This window comes from Drosophila serrata, unplaced genomic scaffold (assembly GCF_035046125.1).
Source record: "Drosophila serrata isolate PLE 108 unplaced genomic scaffold, ASM3504612v1 contig_217, whole genome shotgun sequence".
NCBI classification, from domain to species: domain Eukaryota; kingdom Metazoa; phylum Arthropoda; class Insecta; order Diptera; family Drosophilidae; genus Drosophila; species Drosophila serrata.
The window spans coordinates 3,071,632-3,093,957 of NW_028257115.1; the positions used below are offsets into that span (position 1 = coordinate 3,071,632).

At 41.3% G+C, this 22,326-nt stretch overlaps 5 protein-coding genes and 1 long non-coding RNA gene across 9 annotated transcripts; 3 read left to right on the plus strand and 3 right to left on the minus strand.

Moving 5' to 3' along the window:
- Positions 1-132: 132 nt before the first annotated feature.
- Positions 133-2,333, minus strand: Agpat4 (1-Acylglycerol-3-phosphate O-acyltransferase 4). The gene is made up of 5 exons (XM_020958097.2): positions 2,084-2,333; positions 1,467-1,638; positions 869-1,404; positions 450-807; positions 133-389 (listed from the first exon to the last, which is right to left on the minus strand). Exons 2-5 carry the CDS (start codon positions 1,630-1,632, stop codon positions 310-312), a joined length of 1,140 nt encoding a protein of 379 aa, XP_020813756.2. The 5' UTR covers positions 1,633-1,638; positions 2,084-2,333; the 3' UTR covers positions 133-309.
- Positions 2,334-2,472: 139 nt separating this feature from the next.
- On the plus strand, positions 2,473-6,185 carry LOC147644219 (uncharacterized). Its single transcript, XR_015270941.1, has 2 exons — positions 2,473-2,605; positions 4,380-6,185. It is a non-coding gene; the product is annotated as an uncharacterized LOC147644219 (long non-coding RNA).
- On the minus strand, positions 2,844-6,750 carry Agpat3 (1-Acylglycerol-3-phosphate O-acyltransferase 3). 2 transcript variants are annotated; one of them, XM_020958364.2, is made up of 5 exons: positions 6,651-6,750; positions 4,973-5,159; positions 4,369-4,904; positions 3,357-3,714; positions 2,844-3,295 (listed from the first exon to the last, which is right to left on the minus strand). In XM_020958364.2, exons 2-5 carry the CDS (start codon positions 5,151-5,153, stop codon positions 3,198-3,200), a joined length of 1,173 nt encoding a protein of 390 aa, XP_020814023.1. In that variant the 5' UTR covers positions 5,154-5,159; positions 6,651-6,750; the 3' UTR covers positions 2,844-3,197. The 2 variants fall into 2 exon arrangements, with proteins under 2 accessions (XP_020814023.1, XP_020814024.1); XM_020958365.2 differs by lacking the exon at positions 6,651-6,750 and adding an exon at positions 5,361-5,473.
- A 302-nt stretch (positions 6,751-7,052) lies between these two features.
- On the plus strand, positions 7,053-11,418 carry RAF2 (RING-associated factor 2). Of its 3 annotated transcripts, none has more exons than XM_020957860.2 (7): positions 7,053-7,275; positions 7,482-7,872; positions 7,937-9,865; positions 9,927-10,145; positions 10,211-10,403; positions 10,470-10,679; positions 10,749-11,418. In XM_020957860.2, the coding sequence occupies exons 2-7, from the start codon at positions 7,496-7,498 to the stop codon at positions 10,788-10,790; spliced, it is 2,970 nt and encodes a 989-aa protein (XP_020813519.2). In that variant the 5' UTR covers positions 7,053-7,275; positions 7,482-7,495; the 3' UTR covers positions 10,791-11,418. The 3 variants fall into 3 exon arrangements, with proteins under 3 accessions (XP_020813519.2, XP_020813521.2, XP_086685883.1); XM_020957862.2 differs by having other exon boundaries at positions 7,190-7,275; positions 7,488-7,872; XM_086829757.1 differs by having other exon boundaries at positions 7,198-7,417.
- On the minus strand, positions 11,039-21,118 carry LOC110188392 (uncharacterized). The gene is made up of 8 exons (XM_020958114.2): positions 20,619-21,118; positions 20,494-20,552; positions 20,234-20,357; positions 20,002-20,182; positions 19,751-19,943; positions 17,982-19,079; positions 11,888-12,028; positions 11,039-11,756 (listed from the first exon to the last, which is right to left on the minus strand). Exons 1-8 carry the CDS (start codon positions 21,091-21,093, stop codon positions 11,526-11,528), a joined length of 2,502 nt encoding a protein of 833 aa, XP_020813773.2. The 5' UTR covers positions 21,094-21,118; the 3' UTR covers positions 11,039-11,525.
- On the plus strand, positions 13,821-17,902 carry Gagr (Gag-related). The gene has a single exon (XM_020958115.2). It carries the CDS (start codon positions 15,880-15,882, stop codon positions 16,936-16,938), a length of 1,059 nt encoding a protein of 352 aa, XP_020813774.2. The 5' UTR covers positions 13,821-15,879; the 3' UTR covers positions 16,939-17,902.
- Positions 21,119-22,326: the final 1,208 nt, after the last annotated feature.

Below are 22,326 nucleotides of genomic sequence, written 5' to 3' on the forward strand. Positions count from 1 at the left end.
TAAAAATACGTTATTAAACGTTAAACTATTTAAATGAAGATCAATTAATTAATATAACTTGTACACAATATATAAGTAGAACTTTGCAACACCTTGAACTTTTTATTAAAGGATGAAATTAATTGTTAATACTTTTTATTCAGTTTACTTTAAATTTCAGTACTTTTATTCAATTTACTTTCATTTCATTCGTGCATACATTCCACCAAATGTACTTTATTCCTATTGTCTTGCAATTGAGTAATGATTAAATGTAATCCAACTCATTAAAAAGGTTTCAGCGAGTTTGATAAAACTCTTGCTAGAAACCTACTTCTTAGCTGCAGTGCCATAAGCAGACGCTTTGCTGATCTTCGAGGCATTAACGGCGTGCTCCATGAGACCATAAACTGAAAATAAAACAAAGAGACATTAAATAAGATATTTCCGACCAATCTTTTCAGACTTACATCCTCCGAGGATCAATACGACGGTGAAGAATCCAAGCCAGTTGCCCGCAATCAAGGAGGTGACCAAATAGTTCAGAATTCCCAGAGAGGCAAAGCTGGCCCAGCCAATAAAGTTGAGGAGCGTGCTAAGACGCGGCTTATAGATCTTTTCGGGAACAGCTTTCACGCCCGAAGCCTTGAAGAAGCTTCCGGTTTCGTGGAAACTGTCGATGATCTTGTCCTTCTCCGCGAAAAAGTCCTGCATCCAGGCAGCTGCCTCCTTTTCGCCATCAGGGACCTGATCCAGCGGCACTCGGCGAATGTACATGTACGGCTCCACGGGCTCACCATTCAACTGGGACAGCATCGTAGGCTTTGGCTATAAAATGAAGAGTTGATTAACAACTTTAAGTAGTAGAAGAGGATCTCAAAGTCCTCACCTCGGCATCCCTCTTAAAGGCCAGATTGATATCGTAGATGGCAGGACAGATGCCTCTCATCGTGGGCAGGCTGGTGGTGAATCCCTTGGTTCGCGGAATCAAGTGATGCTTGAGCTCGGGCAGACCGCGTTCCTTAGCAAACTTCACGGACAGCTCATGCTTGGCAGGAGTGAAGCGGGTTCCCTCTGCATTCAAAAGTAGCCACACAGGATCCGGATAGGAGAAGACCTCCTTCAGCTGGTTCTTGATCACAATCTTGTCTTTCTCGAAGTTACGATCCAGGAAGATGAACTCGGCCATCCACCAGACCCATCCCATGATAGGAACGTAGCGAAGCATCTTCTTAGCATAGGCCTTGGTGCCACCCAGGTTGCCCAGTTTGTCCGTGATCATCCAGGCGGTGAGCCAATCAATCTCATATGTGTGGTTCATCAGGAGCAGGCCGTGCTCCTTGCCAAAGAACTTCTTTTCGTCGTCGGGATCGATGTAGACCCTCAGTTTGCTGCCAGCGTACCATTCAGCCACACAAACCAGAACTGATAGGGAGAGAGATCGTGTCAAGTTAATTAATAAATTAATTACAATTTTATATACTTACTGCAATAAAAAGAGTAGGTGAGATAATACATAATACTCCGAGAGAGACGCTTGTCAAAAGGTCTCACCAGCACGATCAGCAAAAGCTGAGCAATATTGATGAAGAAGCCGGCCGTGAAAAAGGTCACAGCGATCAGCAGTCGCCCCAATCCCTTCAGTTGCGCCATTCTAAGCTAAAAATACCAATTTAATTTAAGCAAACTTTACGTAATACACCTGGAAGTTTATGTAGTGAAATGTCTGTACATAGTTAATAAATATGTCCAGCGCGCGATATCGAGTTATGGCCCACTCAAACTTTGCCCCCAATGTGTCATGAACTGCTTAAATTATAACAAGCATGCCAGCTATAAACATACAGTGAACATTCTATTATTTGAATTATTGTGAAATTCTATAAATAAACTTAAAAAACAATTAAGAAAACGGTTTAACCAACTGTTTTACTTTAATATTATCACTATATTAACAAAGGCTTTTCTATATATATTTGTTTGATTTTAATATAAACATACAATCATCTCTACACCTTGCAAATTTAAATATTTAAAATTGATTGTTTTAGCTTTATTTCCGTTATTCCATAGCACACTGTTATCGTAACACTACCACACTCACATATCTTAACGTGGTATTTTTGATCCTAAAAAATCAGAGACCAGGGCCAGGAAGTGGCAACTTGTTCTACCAACAGGTAGATCTCAACTGAATGAAATGAATTCTTTTAGACTCGCTAGTGATATAGATCCCGTCGATAGTACACTCAGAAAGCTATAAACCACCGACTTTTAATCACTCGTTATCAGTTAATGGGGGGAACCAGCAGCAGCACTGCTTATCTCGGAACACAGGCGTAATATTGCTGTTCGGGTTTATGTGTGTGTTAGATACATATACAAATGTCGCCAAGGGCAAGCAGTTGAACTAACGGAACGTGCGCTGCTTTGTGATCGTTACAGCTGATAAAGAACCGATGCTGTTTAACATGCTGATAAGTAAATTTATGTCTGAGAATAAAAAAAACACTTAGTGAGTTTCTGCCTTCGCTTCTGGTTATACTTATTTATTATCGCTCGTTGGCACAGGACTTTTGAACCTTTTACCGGTCATGGGTGTGATAAAGATAACAAGGAAACTTTGGTAAGCATGATATTAATTTTTTAAATTATTATATGGTAATTAAATTAAATAAATGGTAATTAGAAACAGTTTTAAAGTTTAAAAAAATGTACTTAGCTCGTTTTTAAAAAAGACTGCCACTGTGGCATTTTTTGCGGTATTATTCTATCAGTAAAACATACCACACGTACTGCTTGCACAGCTGCGCATCAGCTGTTGACCGTTATCAGTGCACTGCTTGCATTATCAGAAACAAACATTTATCGTCACATACTATTTGTTTAATTTAATTATTGCAATGCTCGCCAAAATACAATATCGATCAAACAATTAAACTTCCACTTAGGTGTACAACTACCAACTACATATGTACGCAAATTGATGGCTCCAGTGTGCGGGAGTTACTTCGTAACCATAAACTTAGACAAAACATGCACTAATTTCTGTTCAAAAACACTTTAGATCCAGTCCAGCCCAATCCAGGAGTCGCGAATTGATCCTTTTTATAGCAGAGAGATTTGTGAGAGGGACTGGCTGGCTGCCTTTATACAAAGTCACTTGTAGATAATTGAGAGTTCGTCAACAATCAAAACTAAATGCCGAAAATTTAAAGTTATTTTGTGCTCGACTTCGGGTTGCCAGCTCCGGCGCCATAGCTCGAGCCCTTGCTAATCTGGGTCTTGTTGATGGCCTGGCCCATCATCCAGTAGACTGTAATATAGTTTAAATAAATCAGTAAGGGGCTAAGGCATTCTTCTATTTAAATACTTACAAAGTCCCAGAATGGAGAGGGACGTAATAAAGGCCGTCCAATTGGCCGCCAGCAGAGAAGTGACCAGGTAATAGAAAATGCAGAAGAGCGAGAATGCCGCCCAGCAGGCGAAATTGACCAACGAACATAGCCGAGGCTTGTTCTGGTATGCGGCCACCTCCTTCACGCCAGAGGTTTTGAAGAAGCTGCCCGTCTCCAGGAAGCTATCGATGAGTTTGTCCTTTTCCACAAACAGATTCTGCAGCCAGGTGGCGGCCTCCGTCTCATCTTCGGGCACCTGCTCCAGGGGAATGCGACGCATCAGCATGTGCGGTTCCACTGGCTTGCCGTGCAGCAGGCTCAGCATGGTTGATGGGGTCTACAAAGGCAGTAAAAATATAATTAGAAAAGTGGGAAAAATGGTAGCTGAAATAGCAGTATGGCTAGTTTTTATTACTAACTTTATGGCTCCTACACTCTTATCCAAAATTCGCAAACTCACTTAATTTAAAGCCCCAATAACCTGAGGCCCATGTGCCTGTAATTAGCTGCAATGACCATAGCTAAGATCTATTTCCATCACGGTTTAAATGAAAGCTTTAAAAGTTTTGTCTTTTGGGTTATATAAAGTAAAAGACGCGATAAAGAATTATGTATAAAACTAAAAATCATAATCATAAATTCAAATCATTTCTCTCTGACTATATTTACTTTAAAATACAAATCAATAGCGAATTCGACAGGCTTATTTAAAGTGGCTATAAACTGATTTGGGCAAGGTGATTATTGCCATTTTGTTAAACAAGATAATTATTCTGAAACCTTGAAAACTAGGTAAGATTAGATTGCACTGCAACAGGTAGGCGGTCATGTTTAGGAACGGTGATCAAGCTAATCAAACAAACCTATATGCAAAATTTAAACCCTGATTAGTATCAAACTTAGCCGTTTAACAATAAAGGCCTTAGCGGTTATATAAATCCCTATAAGCTTGATTATAACATAACTATTAAAAGATACTAATAATATTTACCTTGTCCGTAGGCCTATACGCTAGATTAATGTCGTAGATGACGGGACACAGACCACGGATGGGCGCCAAGCTGGCGGTGAAGCCCTTGGTGCGCGGAATCAAATGATGCTTCAGCACTGTCATACCCCGCTCCTGGGCAAACTTAACGGATGCCTCGTGCTTGCCAGGAGTGAAGCGAGTACCTTCCGGATTCAAAAGCAGCCAGGTGGGATCGGGGTAGGAAAAGACCACCTTCAGTTGCTCCGTGATGATGGTCTTGTCCTTGTCAAAGTTGCGGTTGAGGAAGACAAACTCGGCCAGCCACCAGCACCAGCCGATGATGGGCACGTAACGAATAGGTTTCTTGGCATAGGCCTTACAGTTGCCAAGGACTCCAAGCTTGTCGCAGATCATCCAGCCGTTAAGCCAATCGATCTCGTACTTGTGATTCATAATTAACAGGACATGCTCATTGCCAGCATGCTTTTCGTAGTCATCCTTATCCATATAGACGGTCATCTTGCTACCCGCATACCAATCGGCCACAAAGACAATTTCTGAGATTAGAGATTACAGAGTGTGTAAGAAGGATTTCTGGAGGATATTGTCAAAAGGATATACTCACGGGAGTAGAGCGAGTAGCACAAGTAGTACATCAGCTTCCGGAAGAGTCGCTTATCAATGGGCTTTATAATTAAGTGCATCAACAGCTGGATGAAGTTGATGCACAGCCCACTGGTGAAGAAGGTGAGTGCGATGCATAGGTGGATCAGTCTCAATTGTTTCAGCTTCTCCAGTGACACCATTTTGATCTGCAAGTACCGAATGCTTAACCAATAAAATAAAATCCAGAGTAATCTTTACGTAATAGGAACTTTAATTGCAGGTTTCGCACGCAACGACCCCGCCGAAGTTCGTAAACCACCAAAGCGACCGTAGACCCCGCGTTTTATGACCCTACGTGAAGCAACCCGTACTAACTATGCCCGTTAAACAGCGTCCCGCGCACTTACTCAAGAATTGGGGGGTTTCTTTACGGGTTCACACACGCGGCTGTGTTGAAAGAGAGCGTGAAAAGCGGTAAAGGCAAAGCACACCTGCACCCCACACCGGCTGGCAACGGACTGGGACAACTCACACGCGCGGCAACCACCCGAGAGATATTCGCCAGATATCGGGGACTGGCTATGGCTATGTATTAAGTCGGAGCAGCTGGGGGAATCTAATCAGAGGCAAACCATGACTTCTCCCGCGGAAAAGTAGCCGCTGCGGACAAAGTCCGGTCAAAAGGTGCGACTGGTAGTCATTATGGGGCAAGGCGAAGATATCTTTACAGTAGAAGCTACTAATTTATTTGCACTTTTAAAAAGAGGGAACAAAGGGTGAAATTCATAGAAGAGGCATTTTTTGTTTACTTGAATTAACTATTAGCATGTCTCTTCTTATATAAATCGATATACTCGTATTTTAAAATATAGTAATTATTTTGTACTGTTTTAAACAGAGGTATTTAATGTTTATTTAATTAAGACTTTAACCTTCTTTCAATTATAAACTTAGCTGCACTTTAAAAATGTATTATTAATAAGTTTTGATAACAAGAGATAAAGGGGACTTAAGCTTTGTGGTTCTTATGAAAATAATATAATTGCTTTTTATGTACATACATATATATTCCCCCAGAAAATGAAATAACGTTCAAGGGAAATATATGTAAATTGCTTAACTCGGTCAAAGTCTTATCTATTCGTCTGATATGCATATGAATTTGGTGCTCCTGCGATGATTTAATTAAAGACATATACGGCGAAAAATCAGCGCTATATTGTTGCATTCAATTGGTGAACTTGACTGTATTTAATTAATTCACTTTTTCGATCATTTGCTATATACGTTCATCTTTGTATATAGAGAACAACAACAAAAGAGTTCTTTGGCCACACGCACACACCCACGGGCAGCTGACGCACACGTTTACGGGTGTCAGTGTTTGCGTAGCAGAGGAGTGAGCTGGTGGTGTGACGTGGTGTGGATTACGGTTCATCACTCTCTTGCGCTAATGATCCGAAACGCGATCGCATCAACACCCACTATTATCAAACACAAAGTCCACCCACAGGGCTATCAATCCCGTAGGGGCTCTTATCGGTTATTCCCTGAGGCACAAGCACATACATAACACACACGAACCCATGCAGTAACCACACTTGCACCAATGTTTACGTGTATGATGGCGCCAAAAGTCGTTAATTGCAAAGCACTTTATTTCATTAAATCACTTGCTATTAGAACCCGCCATTTACCTTTTTGGCAATGTTTTTGTGCGAACTTGGTTTGATTTGTTTTTTTTTGTGAGCAGCGGTGTGACCGTCCGCATGTAATGCAACACAGTGCTGCCAGATGGCATCTAAAAGTAATAAGTCGGCCCTATCGGCTTATCGATATTGTCATCGATTTGTTGTAGACTCTATCTTAGGTGCGAACTAGGGCTCTCTATCGGATATTTAAAAAATGATCGTATCGATGATAGTTATGATAATATAAGCACGACAATGAGTAAGTCAAATTTTGGCGGTTAATTCTAATAGAGATGAAAGTATGCACGTACACACTTGGGCTCAAAACCCATTAGTTTTCGGTCACTCTAAATATACTGAATACGCCTATCGATTAAAATATTCGATCTTCCACACTTATATTTATGTATATTATTGATATTAAATAAAGCTATTACTTCAGGGCAAACAAAATATACCAATAAGTATCAAAATAATATATCCCAATATCGATATTTGGGCAAACATAATATCCCGATATAATTTATCATTTTGCGAAAAATATCGATATATTGATATTTTGATATATTCAACAACCCTATTGCAAATGCCAAATTCTTTTTATTAAAGAATTTTGCGACATTCACTGCAGGTAAGCGTCAAAAAATGCATATTTAGGAGTCTGCGATATTGGGCCAAGGTTTTCATCAATTTCTGTGATCACCAGAAGTTAACATGTACAGGGGGCCGAAAATACAACCGGCAGACGCTTTTTGTGTCGCCTTTTTGCAGACGTGAGCGCTTGAGTTTGGGGGGTTTGTGTGTCCATTATGTATATACCTGATGTTGTCCGTCCAGTTGCAGCTGTCGCAATGTCAAACGTGGAGATCTACGATACGTCCAACTCCGAGTTAAGCAGCGACGAATACAGCCACGAGGAGGACGACGACGCTCTAATGGAGGCAGCGGTCAGCAAGCAAGCAAGTCCCGGTAACTCGACAATAAAGGCGGGAGCGGACGTCGACCCGGGTGCAGTTGCCAAACCCAAGTCGAAGCCCTCCGAGAATCCCAACGATGAAAGTGTGACAACAGCGGATGCCGCTGAAAAGGAGAAGATAACCGAAGACGCTCCTGTGGTGATGCCAGAATCGCCCTCCACGACGGCCGAAAAAATTCGACAATTCCGGTTATGGCAGTCCACACCCCTCCGTCTGCCTTCTATTTATTTCAAGCGCCGCAGTCTCGCCTGGTAAGTGTTTTATAAGTTCACTTCGTCTCCCACAAATTTGAAAAAACTACTCTTTATTACCTAGGACAAAAAATTACGATTCAAACTATCAGTTTCTCATAAAACGCAAAAACGCAAGCATAAGGCGAAAGCGCTACACATCCTACAGCAGAAGTGTGAGCTACAGTCGCAGCAATAGTCGTAGCCTTAGTCGCAGTCGCAGCCGCAGCTTGGAGCGCAGTTGCAGCACCGACCGCAGTCGCAGTGGCAGCCAGTCGCCAGAACTCATTTGTCTGGACGACACCGAAAATGAGGACTCCCCCGAGAAGCCAGAGGAAGCCAAGGCGGCAAACGTAACTCCCATTAAAGAGAACAAAGCTAAGATCATAAAACCTCCACCAGCAACAGAGCTACAATTTGAGCAGCAGGAGAATGAGAAGTCCAACGAAAATGGTACCTCCGCCGAGCTGGAGGAGTTCCTCATGATAAAGGAGCCCAAGCAACCAAGTCAAACTGGAACTGAGTTGGATAAGCTCACCGCCAGCTTGGAGCTGGAGCAGGCAGATACAACTGTGGTGCAGCAGGATGATCAGGTGGAGGAGCGACCTATGGCGGTGGATGCCACACTCAAGCGGCGACGTTCCGTGACGCCACCATTAAGCAACGAAAAGCAAAGAATTCTTGGCGATGAAGATGATACTATTGAATTTCTGCCAGCTGTCGCACAGAACTCGGTAGAGGCCACTCCAGTACTCAAATTGCAGCCTTCGGAGCTGTCACCTAAAGCGGCCGTCGTCGCCCCAACAGTTGATACCATACACAGTCAGCCATCCTTTAAGCTCAGCTCACCATATACACTAGCACCTCCTCTCGGACCCAACGCCAAGCAGACCCTCAATTTGGGCGCACTTTCGGACAGCTTGAACACTCCAACACCGCCAGCTGTGCCCATGGAGATCTCCCATCCAACAGAGAATCTGCCGCATATCACAAAGAGTAACAATGTGATAGCTATGCCAGAGCAGCCGGCTCCATCAGTTCCAGTATATGGTTCTTCCGTATACGCATCCCAATTACGGTGGGCTTCTGCTCCTCAGGCTACTCATGCTCAGGTCAGTCTTCAACGCGACGCTTCAGCTCACAATGATCCTCCACGAGCTGCTATCCGACTTCAGAGTGTGGCATCAGGATCTGGTCAAGCTCCAATTGGTACGCAACGATTCCTACCAGCTCACGTTGGTCCACCTCGAGCCCCTCAACCGCCGACACGAGTTCCACTGCAGGTCAACGTCCCACGAACCTCTGCTCCACTGCAGGTTAACGCCCCACGAACCTCTGCTCCAGTGCAGGCTGATCCCCCACGACCCACTGTTCCACAGCAGGCTACTACTCCATTACGACAAACTCAACCACAACAGCAGTCACCAGCAACTCAAGTGCAGCAAGAACAACCCCAAGTTCCGGTGAATGCCACCAGCTTTGCGATGCCGCAACAGCCGCAGCCACGTCGTTCGGAGACGGTATCCACCCAGACGCAGGCTTCTCAGCCGGAGTCTCGCCAAAAGCCAGCTGCTCCTGATCTCAAAAACAGTGATGCCAACTTCCATTATCGTTTAAGGGAGTTGTTCACAGAGTTGGACTCGATCTTTAAGGATAAAATTGATTCGGTGGATCTAAATGAAAAGTCTTTAATCGATCAAATCGACGAAGATGTAAAAACGCTGGACAAACTCTTGGCCGCTAAGGAAGATGAGTGGAATCGGCTATACCACCTTCGTTGCATGAAGATAGAGCTTCGTGGACGAGTGGAGCGGAAGAAACGTATGTCCATCATCCAGAAGCTGATACCCTCGATGCTTCCCAAAGGCTGCAGCACAGAGGAGTTGTACGGTATGCAGACGTCGCTGTTTGGGGAAAATATTCTCAAACTGGCCTTCAAGTCAGGCCCAACGTCCATTGAGGAGATGCTAAATAAAGTGGAGGTCAACCAGAGCAATATCGAAAGACTGCGCGAGTGAGTGATGAGCTGTAATGTGAAATTCTTCGAAAGAATAATTATTATATACCTTTTGCAGAGTTATTGGTTTAAAAGAAAAAGCACCAGCTCCATCTCGTTACCATTGGGAGAGAGAGGAGAAGCCGCAACAAAAACACAACAAAAGAAACTCTACGCCCCTTCAACAGGCATTGATCCGCGAGTACCAGGATGCGGTAAAAGAGGAACAGTATCTGGAACGTAACTGTGACTTGCCTCCGGTTAATAAGAAACCTCGGCTCCTGCGTCCCCAAGATAGGTAAATATATAATATTTTATAATATTTATTCTTGTGACTTAAAACTTTTTATGAAATGTTTATAGATACGCTCATGAGATGACAAACTCTACGCCCAATCTGGCCGCCTCCTCCTCCAAAAATAGTTTGGGTTCAAAAAATAGTTCACACTGCAATCAAATATCCCCCCTGGACAACTTTTTGGGGAATGAGTCGCAAATCAAGCCGCTATCCAACAGCAGTCCCATAGTCTCCCAGCGTTATCTGACCAAAAGACAGGTTAATCAACATTTAGATACCAATTATTAAAAGGCCAGTTTTATGAACTCCTCTTCCTCTCTCCAGTGCGAAGAATTACATTCCTCGAACCCAGAAATGGATGCCGAACTCTGGGGAATCTCGGACATGGCTAAGTTTCTGGAGGAAACGCAGCGCAAGGATGCATCCACCACAAATGGAAAGGAGAAGAAAGTTTGCCAACACTGCCAGGTCTATGAAGCAGTATTCGAATGTACGAGCTGCAGTAATCAATGGTACTGCAGCAGTAAGTGCCAGGTGAGTCTAATTTGATACAGAATTCCAAAAATATACTTTAATGTTTTCCTTTCACCTTCACTTTTGCAGCTGGACGCATGGGACTCGCATATGGAATATTGCGGCAATTAATTGGATCAGCATTACTACGTCTATACAACTATAACTATACCTTCTAGCGTACTCCTCCATTTACTCAACCTTGTAAGTCATTCTTATTTAAAAAAGTTACCACAGGACATAGATCGACATTATGCGCATTCACGATATATTTTGTACTTTTACCAAATCATCGCTCACATACAGATAAATAAATCAAATCCCATATGGAATACATAATATTGTGGAGAGAGAATCCTTTAGATCATAGGAATTTTCAATTTTCCCAGTCATTGATTAATTACATTTTTATTTTACATTAATTTCTCTTTTAATTAAATTAAATAATCATTTCCCAAGACACTTGGGGTATTTACAAAATTTTCTAAAACGCATTCAAAAAATGTTCCTTATTCTTTCACAAACATATCTATATGATTTGCGTATCGAAGTTGTATTTTTCGTTCCTTTAAAAAAATTTATTTATTCATTCAAGAAATACTTTAAAGTTTAAACATAACTGTTGGGTTCGTTGGCTCTTCCTAAAGTGTGGTATCATTAAGTGAAGGATTTAATATAATCTTTACAAATAATTTATTAATTTTTAAGTTCTTAAAATAATTGAAATAAACCATATATAAATATTATTCAACACTAAAAACGATTGACTGCAATCGATAGAGATTGCCCTGAAAAGGCGGCTAACGTTCAATGTTTGAATTTCAAACCAAAGTTTTAGTTGGACTTTCATCTATTGATTTCTTTAATTTATTTACTCCGCTGTCGCACCTGGCACAACAGCTTGATGTCATTAATATGCAGCCGGAGGGGCTGCCTCCTGGACCAGGGACCACGTCGCAATTTCCGTATCCGCAGCTGCCGGCTGCAGTGTAGCCGGAATTTCAGATTTGGATTCCACACCGCGTCAGCCGAGGCGGCGGGTGTGACGCATTTGTACGCGTATTGCCACCATAATCGAATGCTCTGCTTGGTGCTGTGCTGAAATCGGGATTCGGATTGCGAGTGGGTGGGTTTTAATGGGTGTGTATGTATACGAGGGGTGGGGGTTGTAAATATTATTGCTGGCCCTAAAATTTATCTTCGGGGAAAAACAGAGAAATGGAACTCACCATGTAGACGGGTAAGACGTAGAATCGCTTGCACTCGCGCCTTATGAAATTGAAGGCGATGGGCCGGCGATAAATGGAGGATACCTTGGTCAGGTGCGAGCGGATCGCACTGGCGCTCGTCGATCGCTGCAGACGCTGGAGCTGCAAAGAGTTTTGGCACGAGCGCGAGCGCACGTAATTAGTAGTTTCTCAGACAATTGAACAGATTTTTTTTTTTTATTATTTTTGAGAACACAATTAATATGCGCAAAATGTTTGCAAAGAATTCGCGTCAAATTTGGCTTGCAAATGATACGAATCGAGCGGGGCTTCCACTTGAGTGCAGATGAGTTATGGCGAAACAAATAAATAATAATAAACAATTCGCTGTTAGGCACAGGGCTAGGGCTATTTTGTGTATAAATTTAACACCTGGCACTCGACAACAATGCAAGCCGAATTGGGCGGTTCTGTTAATAGCTTATTTTATTATTTAAATTTTGTATTTTGTATCTAATTGTAGAACCTAAAAAAAGCAGGCGTTTCTTACAAATTGTTTGGCTTTATAACGAAACCATTTCACTGTTTATAGAGAATCTTTCTTTCGTTCTTTGAGAATTTCTTAAGTTTCTCCATTAAAAATGATATATACATTTATGTTTTGGAAACTTTTTACCTTTAAATGTTAATTACTACCCTTATAAATATTTGTTGTATAAAATTATCCCGATCCGATATTTATAACAGCCATAAAGCTTAGCCTTTGTTTTTGTTTTGCTAAAAAATAAATATAAATTTGTAAATACCACGTGATTCCTTATATTTTACGCCAAAAACTTCCGCTTATAAAGTTTATCTTATTTGATAAACACACTTGTGAATGAAATAATAACATATAGTCATTATCTAAATGATTTATTATCTTCCTTTTTGAACTAGAAATCGGTATCTTAAGGTTGGAAAACTTGAGTACCATGGCTGAGGTATTTATTATTATTCGCTGCGGATCGGTTGGGCAAGGGCCGGGGATGGGTGTGGGGATGTCCCTGAACCTGCTTATCAATGCGGCAACTCGAAGTCGCTGTTGTTGTCTACTTAATAATAATAACTATAAAAATTACAGTTGCAGGCAAAGTACTCAGAGTGCGGTGAGCAAGAGTAATAGCGACAGGCCAAGTCATCCAACTCGAAGTTGATAGCAATTAAATCCGCTTATCAGTTTAGAGACGCGATTTAAATTAGCACCCCAATGGAACCTACTCCCGCCTTTCCCCTTAATCTCTGCCCCGTTCCTTACGCCGTCTCGGTTTCTTTGTTATTTGTCCTCGTCGATGACTACACGCCGACAAGTTTTTGCTATTATTAAACAGTTTTACAAGCCGCTAACGCTCAGAAATTGTTGCTAATTAGTTGAACCGCGCACGCCGGCGCAGCAGACCTTAGAAGCGACCCATTGGGGGGGGAGAAGGTGGGGTTAAGCGGGGCAACCGCCAAGCAGTGCCAGCTCTAATAAAGGTGCGCGCTGGTATTTGTGTAGCCCAGGGCACTCGAAGAAAAGCTCTATCATACTTTTAATAAAGCTGTCAAAGTAACAAAAATACGCTTCGCTATAGGAGACATTATCTAAATAAAATTGATAAGTTTAATTCACATGGAAAAAAATCGTTCTTTCCATTAATATCGGTATTACACTTGAATATTTCCCTTTTTCTTTGAGTAAAATATTATAGAAATAAATCAATTATAATTTTAAATAATACCTATGGTAATGGCCCCAAAAATTTTAATTGAACAATTTAATGTAAAATGTTTCGTCTATATAAGCTTTTCCCCCAGGTTAATGGCTTAATTATATATATATGAGTCATTTGGCTATTTATTTTTTCTCTTAGTGTACGTGTCAAGATTGGAGGCAATCGAGCTGAATTAGATGCTGCTGGGGTCGATTGAGTGCAGATCAAGCGATGAGCAATCGAGTGCGCAGGGTGCAGCGTGAGCCACACAATTAAATTCTTCGGAAAAATCTGAAATTATGAAAGGACCTTGAATGCAATTGCTCTATGTAATAATTTGCATTTGAATAGATTCTGATTTTAGTGTTTCGTCAATCAGTGCGTATACGTTATATTCGAAGCAGTGCAAGTGAACAGGGTGAACTCCTTATCAAGCAGCATCGACTGCTTGTTTTTTCCGTTATCCTCGCGTGTGTGCACTTTCACCCGCTCTCTCTGTGTCTGCCCATTCCTCTCCGTCTATTGCCGTTGACAATTAACACAACAACAAAAGCGAATGCAAAATAAAACAAACAAAAACAAATCTAACGCTTCGTTTAAAGCGATTTGTGCGCGCTTTTTCATGAAATTTGTTGTTGTCTTCGATGTTGTGTATTAGGGGTATGTGCGTGCTTCGGGGTTTTTCGTCGAGCAGTCAGTGTGTGTGTGTGTGTGTGTGTGTGTGTGTGTGTGTGCCCCGTGTCCGTTGGGTTGGCACTATCTCTATCTCTATCTGACCGGCAATATCTAAGCCCGATCGAGTGCGCAGGGTGTCGCTATGTTTGCATTCGTGTGAGTGTGCGCCTATGATTCAGCGTGCTTAACAACAACAACAGTAAGCAAATAGCAACATTAAGGTGAAAGTCACGACATTCTGGATACCCGTTAGTTTGGTACATCAAATGATTTGGAATTATAATGTTTTGAAATCAGAAATTCTTCTAAAAAACTTTATTACCTGGTTATATTTTAAGTAAATTTATATAAACTGAATACTAAATAAAGTATAATAATTTAATTTCCTTTAATTAAATAAAAGAATACTGACCCCATTTAAAATTTTCCAGCCTGAGTTCTCCCAAATCCTAAAAATGTTAAGCTGGTCAACTAGTCGGCTACGTAATTTATATCAGAAAGAATACATCTGATGCATTTTATAGCATACTTTTTGACGCAATTACCATTGATTTTAAATATCTAAGGTTGAAATACTTTTTTAAGTAATAAAAATAAAAGATACTATAGAATCGAGTCGGAAATCGACCATAACTAAGCTTAAAATATTCGAATTTTTAAAATCAACATTTACTGATACATTTATATGAAAATTTTTTCGACAATCATACAAAATCAAAAAACGCATATCTTGCCCAAAAATTCATTAATTTTAATTCGGAAAGCTGTCCTAAGTTAGTTTTTGTTAGATTAATAAATCTGCATACTCAATTTAAAATTTAAAAAAATAAAAATTTTTGTTTAATTTTTTGGCAATTTTAATCCCCTAAAAAGTTTTGAAAAAATTTTAAAATTTTTTTTATATACCGGAGATGGCTAGATCGACTCAGCTTGTGATGCTGATCAAGAATATATATGATTTATAGGGTCGGAAATGACTCCTTCACATGGTTATAAGCTTCTGAATAAAATTATGATATCCTGCACGGGTGTAAACAACCTTAAGTATTTAAAAACCCTGCCAAGTTTCTCCGGCTTATAAAACCTGAAAGTGCTCATTATACCCTGCATACTCCACTGGTAGGAGGTAATTTCCAACTCCCACCCGAATGAATGGCGGGCGCTGTTGAGTTCCGTTCTGTTTTTATTCCGTCAGTTCATTTCTGTTCGGGTTCCGATCTGCTCAGTTCAGTGTCGATTCGACCACGGTTCGTGTCGATTTCGAATTCGCAAACCCAAATCAAAATCAAAACCGAAAGCGAAAACCCAGAACCCGCCACTGTTCGGGAGCTAGCTGACCGGGTTGTGCCGTTCCGATCCGTTGTCGTTGGGTCTTGCAAGTAAAATTCATGTTAATGAATGTTAATTTATACATTTGTAAGAATCTAAAATCTGTTTTTCCATACACAACAATTATTGGCGCGTCGCAGTCGCTGTGGCGGTGATTTCAAATTTGGAAACAGTCGCTCCCGAAACGTCGTCGCGAACGCAACGAGCGGTGAAGCTATATCTTTAGCTATATAATAACGGTAGCATAACGAAAAGGGTTACGATCCCATAGCCATAATGGATCCCGAGTTTGTGAATAAATACAATCAGGTCCTGAGTCGCCTGAAGCTCGTCGAGAACTTCGATGGCAGTGATCCTGGCAAATTGCCACAGTTCCTTCACAAAATCGAGGCCCTTATGCCGGCCATAAATAGTTTCGATGATTATTACAAGGCTCAGCTAATAGGACACATCAAAAATAAGTGCACGGATCGGGCGAGAGAGGCGGTCTTCACACGGCAGATGAGTGCTCCCGTGGGCAATGGAAGTGGGGCCGGCAATGGACACCTACTGAAGGCCGAGTCCTGGCTGAAGCTAAAGGATCAGCTGCTGTATAACTATGCGGAAAGGGAGTCCAGCTATTCACTTATACACAAAATCCGCAGCGCTGTTTTGGATTCAAATATCGAGCTTTACTACCAAAAAATGGCCAAGCTGAAGCACAGACTGATCAACAGGAAGTTGACCCACAATGACACACTCTACGCATTGGAGGATATTGAAAGGATCACGCTGCAGGTGTTCCGTGATCATTTGCCCGAACCCACACACTCGATGATCCTGCGAAGGAATCCAAAGAGCATGGAGGAGGCCTACCGGTACATAGTCGAAGTGCAGCAGCAGTTCTACACCCAGAGCGGATCCCTGGCCAGTGACCACCAGGCGGCCACGTTCAGCACCAGCCACAAACAGCAGGCCTATGGCGTGGGCATGGGCGGAGTGGGAGTGAGCACCGTTGGCTTGGGTGTGGGCATGGGCGCCGTGGGGCTGGGCCTCTCGTCCTACGCCCGCCAAATGTCCGACAAGGGTCAGCAGCAGAATAACTTGTCCAACAACAAGAGCTACTACAATCAGGCAGCTCCCCCGGTGGGCGCTGGCAAGAACCATCCCATGTTCAAGAGCATTGGCAATCCCACCTTCAAGTCCAGCTTCAGCTATAATGGAAGCAGCAGCTCTAGCATGGGATCCGGAATGGGTTACTCCAGTGGCAAGAAAGCGGATGTGAAGCAGAACTATCAGCAGCAGAAGAGCCAAAACTATGCAAAAACCTCCTCGATGAGTGGTTGGAAAAAATAAGGAACACAACGATCTCCCAGTGACCCGAACCGCTCACGATCCATGAGATAAGCAGACCGAGATGCAGCGTGACCTAATCCCTTGGAGCCTGTGACTAAGCCAAGGCAAAGTGCTTGCCACCTCACGTAATTACCCAAACCTCACCCTCTAATCGTTCGATGATTGTACGGGGTGATGTGGCTGCAGATTATAGAATGTGAATATAGATTAAAGTAATGTGAATAATTATAGATGAGGATTTGCATCCTCAGAAGATGATAATGATGTGAATACAAATAAATGAATAATCTAATATATAAATGATACAGATAAATGTAATTACGCTAGCACTACATGAAAATAATACAAACCATGCGAATATAGATGAAGATAATACAAATAATAGAAAGTGAAGGTAAATAATATCAAAAATAAGTGCGCATACTGATAAAGAATAATACATAGTACTGTAATTCAAACAAATAACAATAAAATATTTACAATATTATCAAATTTAATTAAAACACTTAAAATTCATGAGAATTCATAATGAAGTTGATAAAACCCACAGCAAATGCTGATAACTTGGAGTAATTTACACTAATAACCCTTCGAAATCCCAGTGACATAAAAGTATTCTATATAAACACGAGCCTGAGATAATAGGAAATGCGCCTGTCGATATCGGTACAAGATAATGATGCAGATCAAAATGATTCAACGGATGATGGCCCATAATGATGACATCGATCGCGTGTCTATCAACGATGATCGATCCGCAGACAGTATGGACATGTTAATTATTAGCTCATAAGATGCGAGTGTACATAGCCCCACGCCTCAGCCTCAACCTCCAGTCACATTACCGCCTATATCTCCCACAATTCCCCCCATATATACATATATATATATATTTTTTTTTTAACAACAATCGCCCACCTTTCAAATTTGTTTTTTTGTTAACAATAAAGTGTAAAGTCTAACAGCCTTTTTGTGTATATTGTTTTGGCCAGCGGTCAGGGTTTTTTCGGCCAGTGTACTATTAATAGATGGATGCTACTTACTATCTGCTGGGCACTAGATCGACCCGAGTTCCTCTGATCATAGCCCATATCCTGGGGTGTGGTTTCTGCCTGCTGCTCCTGCAGCTTAACTGCCTTGGGCTTGGCCTTCTCCTTGGTATCCTTTTCGGGTTTGCCAAAGAGTCCTCTCTGCTCCGCTCTTCGGATTAAGTACTTCTCGTTTAGATGGGTCAGAGTTTTCCTGCGCACCAGGGATAGATAGCTTCCCGTCACCTGCTGCTTAATACATTCGTCCTGATTAATGCATATATCCGGCACTTTATCCTGGACAAACTCATCGATATCCGGGGTTACTATCAAATCAATGCTGTCTACCCTTGGCATAGGGGGAGCTGTTGATGCCGGCCCGGAGCCTGGAGCTGGCACCTCGGGCTGATTCGATGGCTTATCCTTTTTTCTAGGCGAGTCCTTGCTCATCGCAGCCGCTGGAATGTTGGCTGCTTCCGCTTCGGCTAAAGCCTCCAGACGCTTCTGCTCCTTGTAGGCATTGCGATGCTTCTCCAGAGCCAGTTTATTGATCAGTTCCAGGACATGCTTCACCATATCCTCGTTTTCGGTGCCCACAATGGAGTGCGTTTGGTAGAGCACAAACTGCACCTGGGGACGCGACATCGACATGGTCAGGGTCAGCAGTTGCTCCTCTAGGATCATGGCCACCCGTTGGCGACCCTCATCACTGACCTCCGATTCGGTAAGAACTTCCAGCATACTGAGATCCCCACCGCGGGAACATATCAAGTCTATGGGATCCGAAATGGCGCTAAAGGAGTTCGGAGGTGTGGCAAATATCCCAACCACAGTCCGAAATCGATTGGACTCCATGGGGAATGAGGTGAAGGCATCGCCAAATAACCTGATATTGTTTACTCCAATCAATTCCATATATCTGCGATAATCCTTCAGATTTGCACCAGCTCCATAGACATAGAAGTTGTTAACACGATTGATGGAATAAAAAAGGGCTGCCAAATAGGCAGTGGATCTTGGGGATCCAATGTGAGTCTGCAAAATATCACCATCCAACTCAAAATAATCCATTAACTTGGACATTATGGCTGGTCCAAAGGTAAAATTCTTGTCCTGGAAAGAAGGTTAAGGTTGAGAGTAAACAAGAAAGTGAGCTAATATATAAAATTTAAAGGATTGAAAATGATCGAAAAAGGGTCGATAATACCCAGAGTATAAAAAGGTATTAAGTTTTACTAAAATTGTTTAATTTATTACCTGCTTGCTGCTAGTTCGTAAACCAGTTTTTTTTTTTGTGAGAAAAATGTATTTACTACATAAGTACGTGTCGTTCCATTAATTTTTATGAATACTTAAATGTCGTTTTTATTTTCTTAATTGTTTTAAACTAACTTTTTGTCAATGAAAGAAGCAAAGTCATTTCAAAATAGAAAAACAAATTAATGAAAACCAATTACAACACTGTTTAGTTTTCTTAAAAATTTAAATATTACGTAATTTTAGTTTATTTACTAGAAATTTGTTCAACACATATATAGTATTAATCTTTAGCTTAAACTTGCCAGTGTTCAAATGTGATTTAATAATCACCAACTAAACTGATAAGTTTATAAATTATCTCTGGAAATTATGTATCCTATTAATAAAATAAGATTAAATATAGATCAATCTTATTATGCCTTTTATTAACTAACTAAGGAAGTTAGAATTGTTTCTGGAAACAATGACATAACAACATTAGTTATTCTTAATATTATTCATTATAAATTGTTCCCATGTCTCACCTGCATTATAAAATAATGTTTGGTCATCAGCACAGATTTGGTGAACTCACTGCGGTCCTTGGGTATACAGGATATGACCAAAGGACAGATATTGTCCCATTTACAATGCTGCTCCAGCAGCGGCTGCTCATCATCCGGACCGTGGACCGTAAAGCCCATATCGGTGAGGATCTTATCCGCCTCTTCTTTATTGCTATAATATCATATATATTATTTTTTAAAAAAGTTTTCTTTTATTTTCACTGACTTACCGCACTAAGAACGGATTAATCCATCCCGTGACCACGGGATTGGCTGCAGCAATGGCCACCTTCTCGTTCTGCAGGTGAATGGGTAGCAACTGTGAGAGCCGGAGAGCTCCCACCCGTATCCGCATCCGGGAAATTGAGGCTGCCAAGCGGATGCGATGCTGCCAAAGAACATCCGCCAGTTCTGTTGAAAATTTCTGATTATATAGTTTATATAATAGGATTAAAAACCCACCTGTAACTTCCGCCTCCTTGTAAAGACGTGCTTGGAGTTCCTTCTCCTCGGAGTTGCGACCTTTGAACTGGCGGTCGTAGAGTTCAAAGAGCATTAACCAAATTCGTTGCTCGTCACTTATGTACTAAACAGTATAGATTAAAAGTAAAATGAAATAATAAGTTTAATAAAAACTATGACTCCTTACTTTGATTTTGAAGTCAGATAATTTGCAAGAAAGTATGCAATAAATTTTAACCCTTCTCTTATCCTTTACTCACCTCCTTGTGTTGCTCAAAAAAGCAGACATCGCTTAAGGCATTCGACATAACAACCTTATCTAAAAAGAAACATCAATAAATATTCAATAAAAAACAAAAATAATGAACCCATCGGATCTACTTACATCGAAACACATCGTATATCAAGGAGTAAGCTAATCTCATCTCATGCTCGTTCTGAAAATCCACCATAATCGGTGGTTTGCGAAGCAGTTTGGCGGCATTGGCGATAGTGGGTAAAGTCCAACGGGCTCCGGCTTTCAGCTTGATCTTCACCGTGGTGGAATGACAGTACTTCAAGGTCCTACTGCGTCGTCCATTGGGACTAATACCTGGGGTAAGGATCTTGGTGATACGCAGAGGGTCAAAGAGAGGTTTCTCTTTCTTATTGATGTCCTGTAGAGATAACGTTTCGTCGGACGAGTCGTTCACATGACGCTGAATCTCCAGAAGCATATAATACATTTTGTCCTGCCACTCCTCATCGCTGGGAAGGTAGATCTGTTTGGTCTTTTTCAGTTTCTTGCTCTGCTCCTTGAATATGGCAGGATACACAGAGAAGATATCGGCCAAGCTCAGAAAGAATAGTTGATTGGACATTTCGGAGTTTTACACTTCTGGTTAAGTAAATAAAGTTTCCAATAGTCAATGTAAGAGAACGTTTAGCTTATTAATTCGTATGTATATGTATGTATAACGTTTTTAATTACCAATTAAGCCAAACAGCAAAACCACAAAAAATAGGCTTATGGGTTGTAATTTCGAATTACAACAATTTAATTTAATACTAGGTCGAGGATAAATATCTTTACAGAGCTTCAGCACGATCAGACAATTAAAATAACTAGGCTATAAAAAAGCTAGTGCAAATATAATGTAAAGTTAATGATTAAATGTTTGATAAACACACTATAAACGTGTAAAAATTATATATGATAAACATTATTTTACCACTTTAATAAATATAGCACGGTCGTGTCCATGTAAGTTGAGATAGATTATAGCTCAATGCAAGAGCTTAAGATATACTTTAATTTACTTCTTTGAACTATTTATTTAAAATCACTTCAATATGTATACACAGAGTCACTTGTAATCCACAGAAAGGACCCTCCTATGAATGCAATTCACTCAGGATGAACTCGAAATAACGGTAAAAGTCAGCAAGATAAACACCACAAAATAACGGGTAAAAAGAGCAGTAAAGGACGAGCAGTTAAGGACGAGGAGCTAATCCGAACCGAGCTGTTGCAGTGAACAACGGCAACTGGATGAACGGAGGAGCCTCCTTTCGATGGCGTGTCTTTCATCTCCCTTTTCTTTTCTGCCCCACCGCACCACCACCCACCCCCTTGGCACGTCCACAAGCCAATTCCAATGACAATGACAACTGCTGATTTTCATTTCTCAGTCTCGTTCTCTCATTTCCATTTCCATTTCCTTCGGTTCGTGCTTAACACCAATTCAATGCTGGGAGCCTCTGAATTCCAAATCGACATCAAACCGGGCTGCATGCTCCATGGAATTACTTATCTATCTCTTCCACACACACACACACACAGTCCCCCTAAGGCCCTCTGCCTGCCACCCACCTGTCGCCGCATGCAACGTGCACGCCAATACTGGCATTGCTCTGGCAGCTGGAAAAAAATATTTGCCACAAAGGACAAACGAAATGTTACCGTTACAACGAATAGGTAACGGTTTTTTTGGAAAAGGTGTATGCAAAGGTGATCAGAAAACTAGGATCTTAAAGTTTTTTCTTTTGAGACCTATAAGATCTATAAGAAATCCCTTTTCAATTACTCATACCAACATTATACATTAAGTATC

Excerpts from the sequence above, each read along its gene's own strand:
- RAF2 (XM_020957860.2), top strand. The coding sequence starts at position 7,496 with ATGTCAAACGTGGAGATCTACGATACGTCCAACTCCGAGTTAAGCAGC. Across the intron at positions 9,866-9,926 it reads AATATCGAAAGACTGCGCGA|AGTTATTGGTTTAAAAGAAA; the intron begins GTGAGTGATGAG and ends TACCTTTTGCAG. Across the intron at positions 10,404-10,469 it reads GTTATCTGACCAAAAGACAG|TGCGAAGAATTACATTCCTC; the intron begins GTTAATCAACAT and ends TCCTCTCTCCAG.
- LOC110188392 (XM_020958114.2), bottom strand. The coding sequence starts at position 21,093 with ATGTCCAATCAACTATTCTTTCTGAGCTTGGCCGATATCTTCTCTGTG. Across the intron at positions 19,944-20,001 it reads ATTAATCCGTTCTTAGTGCG|CAATAAAGAAGAGGCGGATA; the intron begins GTAAGTCAGTGA and ends ATGATATTATAG. Across the intron at positions 11,757-11,887 it reads ACGTCTTACCCGTCTACATG|CACAGCACCAAGCAGAGCAT; the intron begins GTGAGTTCCATT and ends TCCCGATTTCAG.
- Agpat4 (XM_020958097.2), bottom strand. The coding sequence starts at position 1,632 with ATGGCGCAACTGAAGGGATTGGGGCGACTGCTGATCGCTGTGACCTTT. Across the intron at positions 808-868 it reads CCTTTAAGAGGGATGCCGAG|CCAAAGCCTACGATGCTGTC; the intron begins GTGAGGACTTTG and ends TTCATTTTATAG. Across the intron at positions 390-449 it reads CGTATTGATCCTCGGAGGAT|TTTATGGTCTCATGGAGCAC; the intron begins GTAAGTCTGAAA and ends TTTTATTTTCAG.
- Gagr (XM_020958115.2), top strand. The coding sequence starts at position 15,880 with ATGGATCCCGAGTTTGTGAATAAATACAATCAGGTCCTGAGTCGCCTG.
- Agpat3 (XM_020958364.2), bottom strand. The coding sequence starts at position 5,153 with ATGGTGTCACTGGAGAAGCTGAAACAATTGAGACTGATCCACCTATGC. Across the intron at positions 3,715-4,368 it reads CGTATAGGCCTACGGACAAG|ACCCCATCAACCATGCTGAG; the intron begins GTAAATATTATT and ends CTGCCTTTGTAG. Across the intron at positions 3,296-3,356 it reads CCTCTCCATTCTGGGACTTT|TCTACTGGATGATGGGCCAG; the intron begins GTAAGTATTTAA and ends ACTATATTACAG.